Raw genomic sequence first — 19,999 nt, forward strand, 5'->3', positions numbered from 1 at the left:
ATATCTTACATCCGCCTTTCCTCCTCTTCCTTTCTTCGACGTTGTTCATCTTCTTCACGTCTTTTTCTTTCTTTTTCCATTTCTTCTTGAATACGCCTCAGCCTTTCTGCTTCCTCTTCCTGCTGTTTTTTTCTCTGTAATGCACTAAGAAGTTCTTCTGAGCTTTTCACTAGTGCATCATATTCTCTCTGTATTTGTTCCCTTGTCATCATAGTGGACTTAAAAAAAATAATAAAAATGTACTTAAAAATTATCTTCTGCCACACAATGTGAATATACCAAAAACATTTTCAGTCCCACTGGTAATCAAATAAATGAAAATTAAGACCAAAAAAAAGGCCCATTATTTTTTCCCTAAAAAACTTGAAGGAAAATTAATTGCTAAGCTCAAAACACCTAAGTAGTTCATGATATAGCCAATATAAAGATAATGTAATAACAGGAACAAGACATAACATAACAAAAGGGGCACAAAATTAAATTGTGAGGAGAACCATACAAACGTGCTTCTAAAAAAGACTGAAAGGTGACTGCAACAGAGTAATAGCTGAATGTGTTATTGTTGGGGTTAAAGGGGTTTTTGGTGGTTTTCTCCAAATTTTCCATAATATTACTTTTATAATTTGAAAATTAGTTTCTGAAGGTAAAAAAAAAAATGAGACAAATGAAAATAACTCGCATTACTCCTGTCTCAGTAATGATTATATAAAAGCTTACTAACAGAGTATAGTATTTTAGTTACTACTTTGGGTGGGAAGGAGGACTTTCCTAACAAATGAAGCTGCATAAAAATTATCTTTTCAGTTTTTTGCTATAAAAATTTTCAAACACGGAAAGAACACTATAATGAGAATCACTTGCCATCACTGAGACTCAACTTGTGCAACATTTGTATTTTTTTAAAAAAGAATTTTTTTCTATAAAATTCAATACCAATAACAAGCGTATTAAATTATTTAAAAAAAAAACAAGTCAGCCATTTGGATTAAAATTACATACCTTAATTTTGGCCATTAAAGCATCAATAGAAATTTCAAGGTCCTTGACCTGTTTATTCACCTCTGGTTTTCCATCTTTCAATGCACTGACAACTTCATTAAATTTATCAAGTCGTTTTTTCAGTGTGCCCACCTTAACCAGGCCATCAATGCTGCAAAGAAATACTTCATCAGAGTTTAAATTCACCACTTAATGCTATGCATACATTTTTCATCTTAATAAAATGCCAAACATACTGCTAAATAGGGTATTTCACTTCTGTTTTCATACTATCCAGGATTCTCTTTTTTAGATCTCTTATTAAAGGTAAAAAAAGAATCATGTATGAGTGTGAATGACACTGATGCCTATCCGTAATATTTAGCCTTCTGTATTTACTCTGAAAATTTGAGATTTCTAATTATAGAACTTAAAAGAGTTATCTAATCTCTTTAAAAAGGTTTAGGGATTAACAGTTATTCAGGACTCTAAGTTTTAAAAGTCTAAATTAATAAGACTCAAAGATAAAGACCAAACTTACAGTGAGACAATATAATTCCTATAGATAATCTTGAGAGTTATGATGAAAACATTAATGAGGTTTTTTAAAAACAACCCCAATTTAACATTTTGATTATCAAGCAACTCAAGATAATAAAATACTCAGAATAAAAGAGTTTCTGTTAGCCATTTATTTCAACTTTTTATAGTGTTTACATTTTTTAAGGTACTTCATATCCTTTTGTAGTATGAGCAAGTAATACTGAATTCGTTAATTAATTAATTAATTAATTTCAAGTACATAATAAAAAATCACAAATAATATGCCTTTTTACAAAGAACATGAGAATGGAGAAAACTCTAGGAGTGTCCAAAGTGCTCTTCATTATGACTTTATAACCATTTTGTATTAGGGTAAATAGGTTTAGTAGGATTCTTTAGGCACTATTAATCTTACCGAGGTTTGTGTCTCCTTTTGCAAAGCCACATTCGAATAGTTTTTTGCATTTTAATGCAGGCTTCAGCTCGGTATTTTATTTTATTTTTCACTATGTGTAAGAGGAAAATACAATGATAGACAATTTTTCAGTTTATATCAGGCATATCATATTCTTAAAAACCACTCATTTCCACAAAGCAATTTTCAAGGCACATGAAACTGTGATGAACATATTATACCAGATAACAAATCATGAAGTTGAACATTTCTTTAATTCCTTGTATTTCTTAAAATAAAAAGTATATCATGTGTGTGGCTAGATTTACATTTTAAATGTGTTATTTCCTTATTATGTCACACTACTGCTTCCCAAATTGTCCTAGGAAATATCGGTCTATTAAATGTTAACAGGTCTGGCTTGGGAAAAAAAGGGTTCACCTGTCAAATGAATTTAAGAAAAGCTATACGCTATACCTCCTGTAGAAGATTAACAATGAACACACACAGTGAAGCCTCTGAGAGCCCTACAGTAAAGGAATCTATTTAACTTCAGATATCCAGAACATTCTACACTAATGACCTTGAATATTCTACAAAATGACCTTGAAACATTTTTTTCAGAACTTCTCTATAAACATCCTGCAAAGATCCTGTGTGGTTACTGATTAAACCATTGCATAACACAATCCACAAATGGTGTAGCACAATAATTTAAATATAATGTGTTTTCTACCATAATGCAATGTATAAAGCTGAAAGCACTGAACTATACTGACAAATGTGTTTATATTTTACTTGGAAAACTTGTCGGAAAAAGAACTGTTTTTTTTTTTCTTTCTTATTGTCTTCTTTTTATCTATATTCATGACTGTCTAACAAAAGACCTCACTAATAATCTTTGTTTGCATGGTCCCTTTTGGTTACATCAAAGGGACGTACTTTTCTCTTAATACGATATATCTTACTTAATCCTTTTCGAGTGCCTAGCACTGGCAAGTGGGGAGGTGGAAGGGACAATTATAAATTTAATTAAGTTACTGACAATAATTCTACACAATTAACTATTTGCCACAGACTGTCAGGTAAAAACATTTTGCCCCTAATCTTTGTTTTGGGCAGAGATAAAAAGTGGCTGTGACCTAGCAGCGCGTCAGAGAACAGGGTCTAAAAGAGCAGTGGCAGGAGTGGAGGCTAGAAAGAGAAGCTGAAAACCCCACTTCACGGGGTCTTGAAAGACATTCTAAGACCTTGCCCTATATTATAGGAAAGCCTTAATAAAAGGCTTTTAGTTTAGAAAGAAACTCTGGGAAGAGTACTCCTAAGAAGCTGAGAAAACCCAGTTTGGGAGCTACCGAAGTTATTACGTGAGTGGGAGAGTGAGGTACCACTAAGACCCTGGCAATACAGAGGAAAGAACGTATAGTATTTGGGAAAGGAATCAACAGGATTTTTTCACTAACACGATTTCAGGGACAAGAAAGGACAGACAATCACAATCTTGAAATTTCTGGTGTGTGAACTGCAGATGCCATGCAGGTGGAAAGAGAAAAGTTCTGGCTGAACTCTGAGAAATGAGGGGATGAGGTGGAGGGAGGGAAAGGAATCGAGACCATGAGCTCTGTTTCTGCTTTGTTTAGGATATGATGAAAGTAATTCTCCCATAATGTATCTGGATAGGAAGATAAGTAACACACACACAAAATTTGTCTCAATATTTACCATGTATACTACATGGAGGTGTTACATGGAACCAGGAACACAGCATGAATAAGCAAAGTGGTCCCTATGGCCCAGCACTCACCACTGTGGTAACGCATAACATTCCATAAACCAATTCATTTCCAAAATAATTACAGATCTTGATGTAAAAGAAAACACCTACATTTGATGACTGAGAGTGAGCACCACTGAACTTTCTTCCAGCGACTGCAGATAAGCCAGTGATTGACTCTTTTAACCAATTCTGCTAAATGATCAGGGTCAGACTTCATGATCTGATCAAATTCTGCAAACTAGGAAATGAAATAATTTAGCATCAATATCAAAAGACAAATGTGCTTAAACACACAGAGAGATACAAAATAACCAGAAGTCAAGTCAAAAATCTAACTTCCTGGAAATGATCACAAACCAATTACAGACACAAATCTCAGCAAACTCAAACATATTTATTTAGCTATATTTTGCTGCCTTTCTCTTCCTTCCTTGAGCATCCTTTTTTGGAGGGGTAAAAGGGAGTTACTCATTACTAGTTAACAGATTCAATAATAAGTAGAAAAAACCTTAACCTTAAACGACAATTACAGATGGTTGGAAAAAAAGTTTAACCGAGGAAAGAATGATAAAAGGGCTAATAAGTTTCTGAATTGCTTATCCACATACTTATGTAGATAACTGTGTACAGTTTCTGACAAGTAAAGGTCATCTATATAATAAAATCAGGTACCACTAAAAAACTACTGACTTTCCCAACCTCCATCCTCATTTTGGTCAGATATAAGAAATCGCTACTAAGAGAAAGACAATACAAATAAAAGAGCGATTAGGCTATTAAAAAATAAAATGCATTATTTTCACAACTTACCACCAAATTATAAAATGATTTCTATCCTTTATCAAATACCTCATGACAATATACTAAGGATGTCACACACCTATCAATACAAAGGCTTCCTATAATCAAAAATAAAGTTAAAGGTAACATAACAAGAATAAAGATCTTTGAAAACCTGCTTTATGTTTTCAACATATTCTTCTGATTAATTTTTCTCAGGGCAAATAAGACCAAGTGTTTTCTCAGGCTATTAATTCTAAAATTATTACTATAGCCCTGAAATAAGAGAAATGCTGAACTTATGATAAATATGTATGATTATAGCTAAGCCAACTATGAATATATATTTGTTTTCTTTTAATTTTTTTTTCTTTTATACAAGATATAGTATGGGTCCTCTGGAGTAAAAATATTCAGAGAGAGGTATTACATAGATTTTTATCTCGTGCCCAAAAATGTGAAATCAGATTATCATTAATCTAGCTTTCAAGGCAGTAGAGATATTTATTAATTATATTGCTAAGTCAAACAAGCATAGTTGGCTATTATATAATTATAGTTGTGCTTAAAATTATGAGGATGCTATTATTCAATACAAAGTTAGGAATGGTGACAATATTACAGACTGTGAATAGCATTTAGATGTTTTTGTTTTGTACATATTTGCTATGAAATACTCTGTAAGTCAGTCTTGTAATTTAGTACAAAAATCTATAAATACAAAAACTATGGGTTAGCCTAATTATGTTACATACAAAAGTACCATTCACTCATTCTGGGGTTTGACAGAAATTGGCACAAACTTCAGTCCAATTTCCTATACCTTATACGACTATCATATGCCAATAAAACTTGTTCTTACAAGGAAGACTCAAAGGTACTGCAAAATTTTTAATTACTGAAAACTGAATTAATGTTTTAGAAAAGATTTCAGGGGCGCCTGGGTGGCTTAGTGGGTTAAATCCTCTGCCTTCGGCTCAGGTCATGATCCCAGGGTCCGGGGATCAAGCCCCGCATCGGGCTCTCTGCTCGGCAGGGAGCCTGATTCCTCCTCTCTCTCTCTGCCTGCCTCTCTGCCTACTTGTGATCTCGGTCTGTCAAATAAATAAATAAAAATCTTTAAAAAAATAAAAGAAAAAGAAAAAGAAAAGATTTCAGTAAGTATTTTCTGGCAGGGGTGCTCTACCTCAGTGGTAGAACATGGGACTCTTTATCTCGGGATTTTAAGTTCAAGCCCCACATTGGGCATGGAGCCTACTTTAAAAAATGTATTAAATAAAATAAATTTTAAAAAATAAATTGTAAGTATTTTCTGGTTAATCCTTATTTAAGCAAAAAAAAAAAAAACAAACAATGCCCTGATTCCAGTACTTCCAAATGTGAAATAGAAGTTATAAAACTTGTATAAAATATTACACATTGCAAACTTCTCACAGGCAGGGAAACTGTGTATATATATACACACATACTGTTAGTGATCATAATTCATGAATAACACAAATCACTAAACGCAAAAATACGCATTGACTCCTACTATCCATATTGATCATGTTAAAGTTGAAAATAAGACGTATTTACCTTGCCAGGTCTAAAAAATACTTTTGTTAATCCAAACTTGTAGTCAACTTCATTTAAGCCCAAAGCTTTAAAAAGAGCCTGAAAAATAAAAGTTCAATAGTTAAATGCCAAACAGTAATTAGTAAGAAAGATAGTTCATAGCTAAGAAATTTCAGTTTAAGCAGTGTTCGTACCTTGCAAAACAGTCTTGGGTCTAATCTTGCAAGTTTATCTGGCATATACTTTTTATACATGTTGTAGAGTTCATGAAAGGAGGCTCGTGATGGGAAACCACCCTGCATTAAGTCCAAAACAGACACCATACCTAGATTCATAAACAAACACAAATTATTGCCAATCTCTGAACAGAAGTCCAAAAAGAACTTGTAAATGATCTAACAATTTTACAAATTAATATTTAGAAAAGGGCAATTTATAGGAATCATCAACAATGAAATATTACATAGGGAGTATCATACTCATATTCACTAAGTATGAACATACCCGCTACCTAAAACTATTATAGCAAATTTCCTCAAAAATCAGTTTTCCTATTTTCTAGGGATAAATTACTGGTCCCTAAAAAGCTCAATCTAGTTTCTTTTTCCTGCTAGAAACGTCTGTCACAATCAATAGCATATGAGATAAAGGCCTGCATTAAGCCACTTTCCCCGTTCTGAGGCTAATTTTAAAACAAGATTCCTGATAGAATCCCCAAGAAGTAGCCAGACACATTTCCAAATTTTTACCTATGCTTACACAAAGCAAAAGAAAAAGAAAGGAGAGCTCACTATTTCACTATAAAGATCCCTTTTCACTCACCTCTCAAAGAAACTAGTCTATTTAGAATGAATATTTTCAGTATAACTCTAGGAGCTTGTAATTTGAGCCTTGAATCAGTATGAACTTTTCATGTTAGGAAAAGTATGAAGTAGTCAGGGGAAGGCTCAACAACTATAGAAAATGGTAGTACTTTTATTTATAAAAAATAGCTAGGTTTCACTCTCTAGGACTTTCAAATCAACAGGAATAAAATAATTCAACAAAAAAATATTAGGACAAATGGCCAACCATTTAGAAAACAAACATAACACTGGATCCCAATCTCACTCCTTATATCAAATTAAATTCCTGGTGGTCAAAAATTCAGGGGTGCCTGTATGGCTCAATTGGGTTAAAGCCTCTGCCTTCAGCTCCAGTCATGATCCCAGGGTCCTGGGATCGAGCCCCACATCAAGGTCTCTGCTCAGCAGGGAGCTTCTTCCTCCTCTCTCTCTGCCTGCCTCTCTGCCTACTTGTGATATCCGTCAAATAAATAAATAAAATCTTAAAAAAAATTTAAATTAGCAAAATGAGACTACTAAATTTTTTTTTAAATGAGTGGATGTTTATTTTGACATAATCTCATAGGAAAGATATATTTTCTAGGCAGTCAAATTGGATTTTAACCTATTGACTTTTAACCTACCTGGCAAAGGTATAAAAGACCAATGGTACTCAGGGTTGATGACAATGTAAGAAAACACACACCTATACTACCACTGGGAAAGTATACCAGTGCAACAATTTTGGATAGCAACTTGGAAATATTTATTTCCTTGACTCAGTACTTTCTACTTCTTTGAATCTGCCCTATAATTTATCAGACATGTGGACAGAGATATTCATAGAGAATGTACACATGTCCACTGCGTCACTATAATGAAAGGAAAAAAAAAAAGCCAGAAACAACTTAAATATCAATCAATTAAATTGTGTTACAATCATATGGTAGAATATGATGTATTCATTAAAAAGAACACGGCAGAGATTCAATCTGTATAAGAAATATACCCAAAACAAAATTAAGTGGTCGTCCCTGAGAAATGAGACTTTTTACTTATATTATTCTGTACTACTTGATTTTCATTAGAGTCAATAACGTAACTTCTGTAATTTTTAATACTAATTAATGAAGCACATAAAGGCAATCATTCCTATGTAAAGAAATACCTAAAACTAAATCTAATTAGTTCTGGGCTCTGCTAGGAGAAATTAAAGGTTTGGTATCATTACAATTTTTGTCCATTTATATCAAATAAACAAGTACCCTACGGAATGTATACATCTGCCACCTCTGAGTCTCTTGGCTTGCCCAATAGCTGAAGACAGCATATGAACTGTCTGACAAAAGTTCATTAAGAGTATCATGAAGCTTAACAAATTGCCAAGCCCTGGACTGCTTTCTCAGCACCTGAAGCTAATTTACAATAAAGACCTTTCAACACTTAAAAAATAAAAATTAAAACATCAAATCAAGTACTTTTCCTTCTAGAAATTTCCATTCCCTGGCTCCTTCTCTGAGAGTTTGGTGAGGGGCTTGTTGATGCAGTCTGATTGGTTATACTCAGAATGCTTTTTGTTGCCACAGACAGGCAGCACAATCCCAAGGTTACAGAGAAAGAACATCTGCCTTCTCTTATCCTCCCCTACTTTGCCCTGATGTTGGCTAATAAGAAGATAGTAATTTTAGTAAATGATGTACTAAATGAATTAATTCTACTTTATTTGGAAAAAAATAATGAAAATAGAAAGGCAGTGTAGAATTCAAATCTTACATGCCTTTTTATGAAAAAAATATTTTTATTGACAAATAATGTATTATTTGTTTCAGGGGTACAGGTCTGTGTATATATACTATATATACTACATGTGACTATTTAAATTTTAAAAAATTAAATAAAATTTAAAAATCAGTATCTAAGTCATACAGCCACATTTCAAGTCCTCAACAGCCACAAGTATCTACCATGCTATATAACACAGATACAAAATATTTCCATCAACATGGAAAGTTGTATCAGACAGCACTGGTTAAGAGAAAGAAATGAGGCCTAACCCAAAGCCTGAAAAACTCTAACATATAATACCCAGGTAAAAGAAGAAGACCCTATAGAGGAGTCAGGAATTACCCGAGAATTAAAGAGAAAAGCAGGAACATGAGCTGAATCAGGAGCCAAGGCAAGATACGTGAGGGGGACTGGTCAAGTCAAATGCTACTGTGACATCTAAGAGACAGGCTGCAAAATGAACATCTGATTTAGGATCAGGGAAATTACGGGTGACCTTATCAAGAATTATTTTGTTGGGCTGATCAAGGTGGAATCTGAATTCTCTTGGGTTTAAGAGTGAGTGGAAGGCAGGAAACCGAGAAAGCAAGAACAGACTACTCTTGGACTGAAAGAGAAAAACTAGAGAACAAAAAGTGAGATGAGATATAAGGAAGAAGGTGGAAGGGAATGTGGGTCAGAGGGAATTAAGATGAGGTCTCCACATATTTAAATGGTAATGAGAGAAACCACCTCAAAGGGAATGGTTCAATATAGCTAATCGATATTGAAGATTCATAAGAAGGTAGGAGAAATGATTCCAAAGAATTATTATCTTTGGATAATAATTCTTCATAGGAGGGAAGGATATGCAGGTAGATAGCAGTGTTCGGGAGCACATAGGTGAAGCTTTCCATCTTCTAGTAAAGAAGTAAGGCTGTCTGTTGGCAGAGACTCAGATTTAAGGAGAACAGGTGAGTCTGCTTAAAGTTTATATAATTGTAATTTAAGAAAAAAGTACTTATATAATAAATCTGATTGTAAGAGGAACAATATAAGGAGTGAGAAAGACAAGACAGTTTAAGGAAGTATTACAAGCCTGAGAAAGATCAAAAAGCAAGGAGAAGACTAACGCCTTGGGAGAAAGTAGGAGTAGAATGGGTGGAGACAGCAGATGGATATGCATCAGTACAGGACTGAGCAAAGTTAGAATGTGGCAGGTGAGAGATAGGAGGTGGTTTAACCAAGTGCACAGAAGTTCTGCAGCAGCCATGGGCATTGTGTTTTCATTTTTTTTAAAAGTGGTAGAGTGAGAGCAAGGACACCCAAACCTACCTCCTGCCCCAGCTACATGGGGCATGAGAAATGAACTGCTGCCAGGCTGAGAAGGCCATCGGAAAGCAACCTACTTAAGGAAGACCTAGGTTTGCAGTTAAAGAGTTTTCATAAATTTTACTTCAATGCTGTAAAATTGTTTTATTTCACAATAAACTATACCCCAGTATTGTTCAAATAATTTGTTAGCCATACTTTTCTTATAATTAAAAGAAATAGAAAGCAAAAATCAATCCACTTAAAAACAATCAAGATATTTTTTTTTTAATTTATTTTTTATTTTCAGCATAAGATAACTGTGAGTTGTTTGAAAACACTATACATAGTAAAGTGTATCTGAGCTAAGACTCCCAACACACATGAATATAAATACAAAAATATGAAAATACCTGAACATTGAAGTTGAGATAAAATTTGGGCACCTTCAAAGTGATGGCTTGTCATCTTTAAATTAGGTTTGATACAACGAATAAAGCTTGCACCCTAGGAGAATAAAGGTACTTTTTAAAGACTACACATAGAGCATTCTTGCTTTTCTATTTTTATGAATATCAGTAAATTTCAGACATGTTAACATTAATATTTGAATTCTTTTAAAATAATCACTAAAGAATTTAAAACATAATTAGACAGTTTTAAAACTTCAAGCTTGGAACAAATCTCTGCATTATATACTAATATCAGAAAAATACTGGATGCCTGGGTGGTACAGTTCATTGGAAACACGACTCCTGGTTTTGGCTCAGTTCGTGATCTTGGGGTTGTGGGACAGAGCTCCACGTCAGTCTCCACACTAAGCACGACGCCTGATTGGGATTCTCTCTTCCTCTCCCTCTGCCCCTTGCATTCATGCTCTCTCTCCAAATCAAATATATCAGAAGAAAGAAAGAAAGAAAGAAAGAAAGAAAGAAAGAAAGCAAGCGGGGGGAATTGTAGATTTGAGTGCCAAAAATTGTATTATTGTAAAAAGGAAACTCTTTCATCATAAAATATTTTAACATATTTAAACAATGTATTTTTCAGGTTGATATATATATATGATTTTATTCTACATTTAAGTGTATTGATGTGCCATATTTCTGTGATAAGAAAACTGTCCTATAACAGGAGAAATAAATAAAGTTCTGCCTCTTCAAATTTAGACCAAAGAGGGGAGAAAAGTTCAAACTTTTTCATCATTCTACTTCAATAGTATACAGTAAGTCCTGAAGCTGCATCACTGCACATTTTAAAGTTCTATTTGTTAAACAGTAGTTTAAAAAGCTTTTAAAGGCATTCATTTGGAATCAGTTATCGGATTATGCTGAATGAGGCAGAAAGAATATATATATATATGTACACAATGAAACTGCTGGGTATTAAAGTGAATATACTCAACTTTCAAATTACTGTTTCTTTTCACAGTAGTCCCAGCAGAACACTGAATATCTATTTCAACAATGATGCTCATTGCAAACACTTTCAGAACACTTTTTAGAAATACCTTCTTCTTATAAATCACAAAAGTATTCTCCTTATTTTATAGTAGCACTATATTTGGGTGACAAAAATAAAACACCCTCCTCAACAGATTTGGTTTTTAAAGATGTTTGGTTCATAAGAAATAAATATTTGCAAACAATGAGGTAATGTGCAAAAATTTCTTAATGGTCCGCAAAGCCAGTCTAACAGTAAGTTAAGCAATAACAGCACCAACAGAATAAATATCTGGCTTTCCAAAATGCCAACTTGATAAGGAAGAATACCTGGTTAGTTCAGCAGATCTATTTAAAAAATGTCTCACCTTAGAATCATGCCTCATTTATATAACCCACATATCAGACTTGTTTCTCTGATAAATTTTTCATTAAAAAAAAGAGTGAACTGAAGCACCTGGATGGCAGAGTCAGTCGGGCATCAGACTCTTGGTTTTGGCTCAGGTTATCATTTTTGGGTCATGAGATAAGAGCCCTGCATTGGGCTCTGCACTCAGCTCAGAGTATGTTTAAGACTCTCTCTCCCTCTCCCTCTGCCCTTCCCCCTGCTCCCTCTCAAATAAATAATTTTTAAAAACAAAAAATTAAAAAAATAAAAAATACAGTGAACTACTAAAACTAGTTTAAAAAATAGATTCTAAGAAATTCTGCCTCTAGGGGCGCCTGGGTGGCTCAGTGGATTAGGCAGCTGCCTTCGGCTCAGGTCATGATCTCAGGATCCTGGGATCGAGTCCCGCATCGGGCTCTCTGCTCAGCAGGGAGCCTGCTTCCCTCTATCTCCCTCTCTGCCTGCCTCTCCATCTGCTTGTGATCTCTCTCTGTCAAATAAATAAATAAAATCTTTAAAAAAAAAAAAAAAAAAAGAAATTCTGCCTCTATAACAGGGCATAAAGATATCATGCCCATTTTTTCCATATCAATGCTGCCATGCTGGAAAATGTAACTAATAGAATAATAAAATGAAAATGAATTACATGCATTATGTTTAATCCTAAAAAATTCATTTTCTTCTCCACATAACTAATTATTTTTACTTTTTTGAAACTACAGGAAAACTTTAATTTAATAACATTGGGAGAATTCTGTATATTTCTAAAATCATGACTTCACATATATATTTGACTTTTCTTCAGAACAAGCCTAACCAAAATGACATTTTAAAAACTGATTTTTAATTTTTTTAAAATACTTTATCTATTCATTTGAGAAAGAGACAGCACACAAGCAGAGGGAGAGGCAGAGAGAAAGGGAGAAGTGGGCTCCCCACTGAGATGGGAGCCCTACACAGAGCTCAATTCCAGGACCCTGAGATCATGACCTGAGCTGAAGACAGAAGCTTAACCATCTAAGCCTGCCAGGCACCCCTAAAAACTGATTTTTCAAAATGAGGCAATTCAGTTTAAGAATTACTTTCTATGGGCACCTGGGTGGCTCAGTTGGTTGAGCCTCTGCCTTCGGCTCAGGTCATGATCCCGGAGTCCTCGGATCAAGTCCCATGTTGGGCTCCCTGCTCAAGTGGGCAACCTGCTTCTTTACCCCTCCCTGGCTTGTGCTCGCTCGCTCTCTCACTTTCTCTCAAATAGAAATAAAATCTTTAAAAAAAAAAAAATTTCTAATCATTCCAGGTTTACTGTGCCTATTTGAGTAATTACCAATAATTTAAAGAGGACCATTTAAAAACCCTGGATTTTTGTAAGTGTACTCACAGTACTTCGAAGTTTATCCAGAAGCAGATTTAGTTGTGTCTGTAGAAGAAAGAAAATCACTTCATTATTTCAAAAAGCAAAAGTACGCAATGTTATTAAGTTAATATTAGCTCTCCAACATTAGCATAAAATAACATGCAATAACATCAACATACAACACTGTACAATTTAACAACTGATACATAAATTCTTTGACAGTAACATGCACTATATGGCTAATATAATGCTAAGGACAATAACTTACACAACTTATACAGAACTTATATCATTAAAAAAGATTGAATATTAGCAAGGCTAAAAAATATACATGCACACTTGCAGGTGGAATGGAAGAGCAAAAAGTGTACAGGCAACAAAGGAAGTAAATGAAAATACAGCAGATGCATTCCAGAAGAGATTAACGGGGCAGTACTTGAATATGTAGCAAGCTGGGTGTAGCTGCTGTCAGATTCCACTGAAGAATGAAGACATACTTAAAATACATACTAACGGTATATATTGGAAATGTTTTATGTAACACTTATCTTAAATGAATTGTCCTGCCTAGCTAAAGAAACCCTCTGTTATTTTTTTTTAAGAGATTTTATTTATTTATTTGACAGAGAAACAGCGAGAGAGGGAATACTGGCAAAGGGAGTGGGAGAGGGAGAAGCAGGTTTCCCACTGAGCAGGGAGCCTGATGGGGGGCTTGATCCCAGGACACTGGGATCATTACCTGAGCGGAAGGCAGACCCTTAATGACTGAATCACCCAGGCACCCCCCCCCCATTTGTTATTTTAAAATATTTCACATTCCAGTTATTTTTAAAAGCTTGGACAATTTTCTCAAAAACAACTTGATAATAAACACTATGAGTTACTATATTTTCCTATTTATAATAATATTAAGTGGTAATAATTTAAATTGGTTTAATACATTAATAACATGATTTGCTTTATTTCTCTACAAAGTAAATTATATAAAATTCTTATGTCAATTTTATACTAAGATGCTTGTTATACTACTCACAAAAAGATTAAATTAAGATGCTAATTCTTAAATCAACATACTGGATCATAGCTATATTTAATAATAATAATAATAACTGGTAGATTGTACTGAATGCATTCCATGAGTCAGGCACTGCTTCAAAGCTTTTCACAGGCATTATCATGTTTAATCTGCACAACAATTCTAATTATTATATATATATTTATATTATATATTTATTTATATTTATAATTCTATATATTTTTATTATGTAATATAAATATACAATTATATAATAATATTATATAATTCTAATTCTATATTATTAGCCTCATGTTTTAGGTGCAAGCATTAAGATTCAAGGAGATAACTTACTTGCTTAAGACCATGGAACTAGTAATGATAAAGCCAAAATTCCAACAAGGCCTAATAAAGTTCATTTTTTCACTCATGATACTGAAGTGTACTTCAGATATCATAGAGTTAAGTCATAAAAATGGAATGAATTTCCCAATGGATTAAAAAAATACAGCCATACCCCACTTATCTGGTTGACTGAGTTTGGACAACTTTTATCAATCTGGATCACTAAATAACTAAAGAGCAAGTATGAGAGCCACTAATTTGAAAAGAAAACTGTCACAAAGTCCATGCCTCTTAATCCACAGACTAAGCACAGTGCTCTCCAAAAAAAATGGAGACAGAGTAGAAGCAGCAAAAACAAACTTGAGAGAAGAGGGGAAAATGTCAGTTACCAAGGAAGCAGTCAATGGCTGAAAGGTATAAACATTTTTATGAAACCCACGCTTTATTTGTATTTTATTTTCATTTTAAAGCATACAAATATTTATATACATAATAGAGTAAGATTTCCATCAAAAAGGATTATTTTTCTAAAACACTAACAGTAAAAGAATTATGTTTCAATAACCTGAAAATGTTACTTTTCAGTAGAGAACTGCTGTTTCTCAGAAATGATGGATAACTGAAGTTCTCAGTGTAAACGCTAGCCTCTTTTGTTTTATTGTTTCAAATAACTTGAATTTAACAAGCTATTCTATTTTAAATTAAGAATTACTAATACTAAGACAATTATCATATGGTTTCATTCATATGTGGAATATAAGAAACATCGCAGAGGATTATAGAGGAAGAGGATCAAGGAGAAAGCTAAATGGGAAGTCATTAGAACGGGAGACAAACCATGAGAGACTCTTTACTATAGGAAATACACTGAGGGTTGCTAGAGGGGAGAGGGATGGGGGGATGGGTTAACTGGACGATGGGCATTAAGGAGGGCACATGATGTGATGAGCACTGGATATTATACACAACTGATAGATTACTGAATACCACTCTGAAATTAATGATATATGTTGGCTAATGGAATTTAAATTAAAAAGAATTATTAATACTTCATATTAAAGTATCTCATAAAACATTTTAAAATTTTATTAATAATATCAGTTATAGGTTTTAGCAGTTTAATATGCAAAATATATCTTATTTTGCACATAAGCAATATTTAGACATTTCAAGTGTCAACATAATACTTTAATTCAGAGAATTTTAAGAATGTTTTTGTTTTTATTTATATTTTCTAAAATTTCAAGTATGTTCTTACCAGCAATACTACTATAATACTACAGTACAAAAACAATAATAATAACCATTTCATTTAGGTCAATATATTATTTAAACTAATCTGCTATCATATGTCTACTCAGGAATTTCAGGGTATCAAAATAAGAGGAAAAAATATTGTTCAAGAGAATTAGGAACTCATAATTAATGAATATAACTTATAACAAAGTTAGAGTTTTTATTCAATTACCTGAAAAGTATTAAAAGCTTTCTCTTACATTTATATTTATTTTTTAAAAAATCTAGCTTTATAAACATTATTTTATGAAGGTAGTTATTTAGAGCTTATTTCAATCCACAAGGGATTTCAGGAGCCTTACACTGTTGTTATTATTATAGTATTCTCATGCTTAAATAGTTTCTAATTACACCATTTTTTAATATTTAAAATACTCATAATGAAACCCACATGCAGAATTTTCTTATAAATACAACAATATTTTATGGAAATGCATAAAAGAGAAGTTCATTTCATGTCTTTGTCCTATTTATTATGATTTTTTATTCATTTAACTTATGATACAAAAGTTTTAAAATTACCTTTCTCTATGCTAAATACTCAACAATTCAAACCAATTAGTAGTGTTCCATTTCTAAGACACATCATGTGACAATTCCTTGTCAGACTTCAAAGAATAAATTTCTGATCCAAAATAAACAAATGAGATGTTCTTCAATGTTAAATAAGCAGTTTGAAGGGTTTGTCACACAAAGTACTTATCTTTTACAAAGTTATTAAAAGCTTTAATCAAATTTCAGTGCAATACATACACCCATAAAGCACAGTGAAAGAAAACACACTGAAAATAAATTAAAAACTGAATCATTGACTTGAGACGGGCTCTTTTTAACATGGCAGCCATTCTATAAATAAGAGTCTATGAAAGTGATCATTTACCTGAAGCCCCTGGCTGTGCCTGCTTTTCTCTCTCAACTCAACTAGTCCTCTCTAGCCATCCCGAGCTGGACTACTCCAGCTAAAACAAAACTGTTGAATGAGGAAGGAAACAGAAAACACATGGGAAAGAGAAGGTTTGAAGGTCAACCAAACAGTAAGCAGAAGCAAGAACATTAGGAGAAGCAGGTATGAATCGGATATGTTAAGCAACAAGAAAGAACAGATTCATAAAATTTTAAGAATTTCTGTATGTACAATTACTACACCTATTTTATGTTATTTTGTATGCAAATATCAACAAGGCAGGGTCTGCTCTTGCATTTCACTCATGGGATTTTTTATAGTAATCTATATTATCTTCTATAAGTATAAAACAATATATTTTACTCTAAATGCAACAAAAACAATATTTCAAGTAATAAATTTAACACAAATACCTTAAACTTGTTTCCCACACTGATGAAGCTAAGTTTTCCTGCTTTTTGTTTAGTATCCTTGTTGTTATTTGTGGATGATTCAAATAACTCTCGTATAAATTTATCTCTTGACTCACATATTAAGGATTCAAGAGACATATGTAAAGCATCATTATTTTTTTCCACAAATTGGGTCTGAAAAATAAAGGAACAGGAATGATTCAGTCCATTCTATGGTAATATCCTTTGATATAGCTCTGTTCAATAGAATTTTCCAAGATGACAGAACTGTTCTGTATCTGCACTGTCCAACACAGTTGCCACCAATATAGACACGGAGCACATGAAGTATGGCTAGTGTACTGAGGAACTAAATTTTAAACTTTATTAAATTTAAATGGAAATAACAGATGTGGCTAAAGATTAACATTCTGTACAGTGAAGCTTCAACTTCAGATGGTTTTCTTTTGGTAAAAGTCATACTCACTGTTTCATAGCACACTGCCCCTGCAAAATGCCGGATAATGAAGCCTTCATCATCTCTGATGTTCCTATGAATTGCCAACTTAGATTTTCTGGGTATCTGAAAAGAGTACATATATCAGTTATTAAAATATCAAAAACAGATTACATAATTTCCTTTAGAAAACATCTGGGATGTGAAATACTATTTAAGTATTTAGGGTTATACTATACAATAGGGTTATACTATCAATAGGGTTATACTATCAATTATAGCATCTCATATTTACCCCTGAAACAAATAATACATTATATGTTAATTTTAAAAAATTAAAAAACTTTTAAAGGATATTTTCACACTTCACACAATTATATTACCTTTGAAACATCTAGTAAGCTTTAAACTACCAATGAAATCTAGCAAGTATTTGGTTATAATCTCTTAGAAAAGAAAAAAGGACTAAGACAAAAAAAACAACACTGTAAGTATGCAAAACAATGGGCATTTTTATAAAGTTAACTATTTATGTTTAAAGTAGTGGTTCTTGATTGGCAAATTACCCAAAGAACTTTTTTAAATTTATTTTTCTTAATTTTAATAAACATATAATGTATTTTTATCCCCAGGGGTACAGGTCTGTGAATAGCCAGGTTTACACACTTCACAGCACTCACCATAGCACATACGCTCCCCAATGTCCATAACCCCTCCCCCACCGTCCCCCCTCTCCCAACCCCCTTCCCCCAGCAACCCTCAGTTTGTTTTGTGAGATTAAGAGTCACTTATGGTTGTCTCCCTCCCAATCCCATCTTGTTTCATTATTCTTCTCCTACCCCCTTAAACCCCCCATGTTGCATCTCTACTCCCTTATATCAAGGAGATCATATGATAGTTGTCTTTCTCCGATTGATTTATTTCGCTAAGCATGATACCCTCTAGTTCCATCCATGTCATCACAAATGGCAAGATTTCATTTCTTTTGATGGCTGCATAATATTCCATTGTGTATATATACCACATCTTCTTTATCCATTCATCTGTGAATGGACATCTAGGTTCTTTCCATAGTTTGGCTATTGTAGATATTGTTGCTATAAACATTTACCTGAAGAACTTTTAAACCTCCTAAATCCCATAACATTTATATCCAATGATTCCTAGCTACAGCCAAGGTCGTTCTAAAACACATCTGAAATCATTACAGGAACTTTTCCACTATTACGGCTATACATTCTAACATGTGTATAGAGGAGCCTGAATCTATCTGAAGGACACTGAATCATTTTAGGGTTATACTATCAATTATAGCATCTCATATTTAAAAATCTCCAAAATGCCTTCATATAAGAGTATACGTCTGACCCTCAAAATAACCTAAGGATAAGAAAGACATTCTCATTTAAAAATGCAGAAGCCTGGGGCAACCTGGGTGGCTCAGTGGGTTAAGGCCTCTGTCTTCGGCTCAGGTTGTGATCCTAGAGTCCTGGGATGGAGCCCCACATCGGGCTCTCTGCTCCGTGGGGGGCCTGCTTCCCCCCAACTACCCGTTGCCTCTCTGCCTCCTTGTGATCTCTGTCTGTCAAATAAATAAATAAAATCTTTAAAAAAAAAAAGCAGAAGCTAAGACTTTGAGAGCCTTACCAGGCCTTTTCTAGGTGAGAGAGCTGGCAGACCAAGGAGGCTCTTCTCTGAGGTGATAACACCAGCATGAGTCAGAGAAAAGGCGCTGGACTCAAAATGCCTGGCCTGATTCCCAATTCCACCACATTCCTTACTATGCTACACATGACCGGTCACTTAACCTCTTTGTGTATGTCTCCTCATCTCTGGCATGGGGATACAAACAGGATCCACCGCAGGGATTATGAGGATTAAATAAAATACTTCAAGTAAAACCCTTAGATCAATGACTAGCACATACTAAGTGTTCAATAGATAATGATTATTATTTTTATTTCCAAAGAATTATAACAAAATCAATGGTTTATAAAAATTAGAATTTACTGTCTTGCTCTTGTTCTCTTTTGAAACAAGCAGCCAAAGTCCATTCTTGATGTTTTAGCTTGCTGTCCCTATAGTTATATGTACTATATAACTCCAGGTAGTCACAATTCTGTTGACCAGCAATCAGTACTCTTGTTAAAGGTAACCATGCATCAGGCTGGTCATTACAAAGACCAGTGAACAGTAAATAAATAGGACTGGATATAACACCTCTTCAATCATAGCAAAAGTTTGTTGAGGGTGGATACATACTGTTTTATTTCAATCTCCACTGAAGAGAAACAGCTTCCCATTATAAGAAATATTTAAGGATACAGAAGAACTCCAAGTCAGTGGGACAGGTGATTGTTAGATTCAGTGCCCTTGAGGTTATCATAATTACATTAGCTTTTCAAGGAAATACATTCAACCTATTTACCTTACACATTCTTAATTTAGTTACTGATGTATGGAAACAAGAATATTTGTCTT

General features: G+C 33.6%; 1 protein-coding gene across 1 annotated transcript in view; it reads right to left on the reverse strand.

Moving 5' to 3' along the window:
- MYO6 (myosin VI) overlaps window positions 1-19,999 on the reverse strand; it is a 150,351-nt gene that overhangs the window by 21,529 nt on the left and 108,823 nt on the right. Inside the window, exons 17-26 of the mRNA XM_082730308.1 lie at window positions 17,549-17,644; window positions 17,083-17,256; window positions 13,134-13,172; window positions 10,342-10,435; window positions 6,224-6,354; window positions 6,051-6,128; window positions 3,801-3,930; window positions 1,937-2,027; window positions 1,000-1,150; window positions 10-218 (exon numbers count right to left, since the gene is read on the reverse strand). Coding sequence (XP_082586434.1) covers window positions 10-218; window positions 1,000-1,150; window positions 1,937-2,027; window positions 3,801-3,930; window positions 6,051-6,128; window positions 6,224-6,354; window positions 10,342-10,435; window positions 13,134-13,172; window positions 17,083-17,256; window positions 17,549-17,644 — 1,193 coding nt within the window. The remainder of the gene's footprint in view (window positions 1-9; window positions 219-999; window positions 1,151-1,936; window positions 2,028-3,800; window positions 3,931-6,050; window positions 6,129-6,223; window positions 6,355-10,341; window positions 10,436-13,133; window positions 13,173-17,082; window positions 17,257-17,548; window positions 17,645-19,999) is intronic.

Source organism: Mustela nivalis (genome assembly GCF_964662115.1).
Source record: "Mustela nivalis genome assembly, chromosome: 5".
NCBI classification, from domain to species: domain Eukaryota; kingdom Metazoa; phylum Chordata; class Mammalia; order Carnivora; family Mustelidae; genus Mustela; species Mustela nivalis.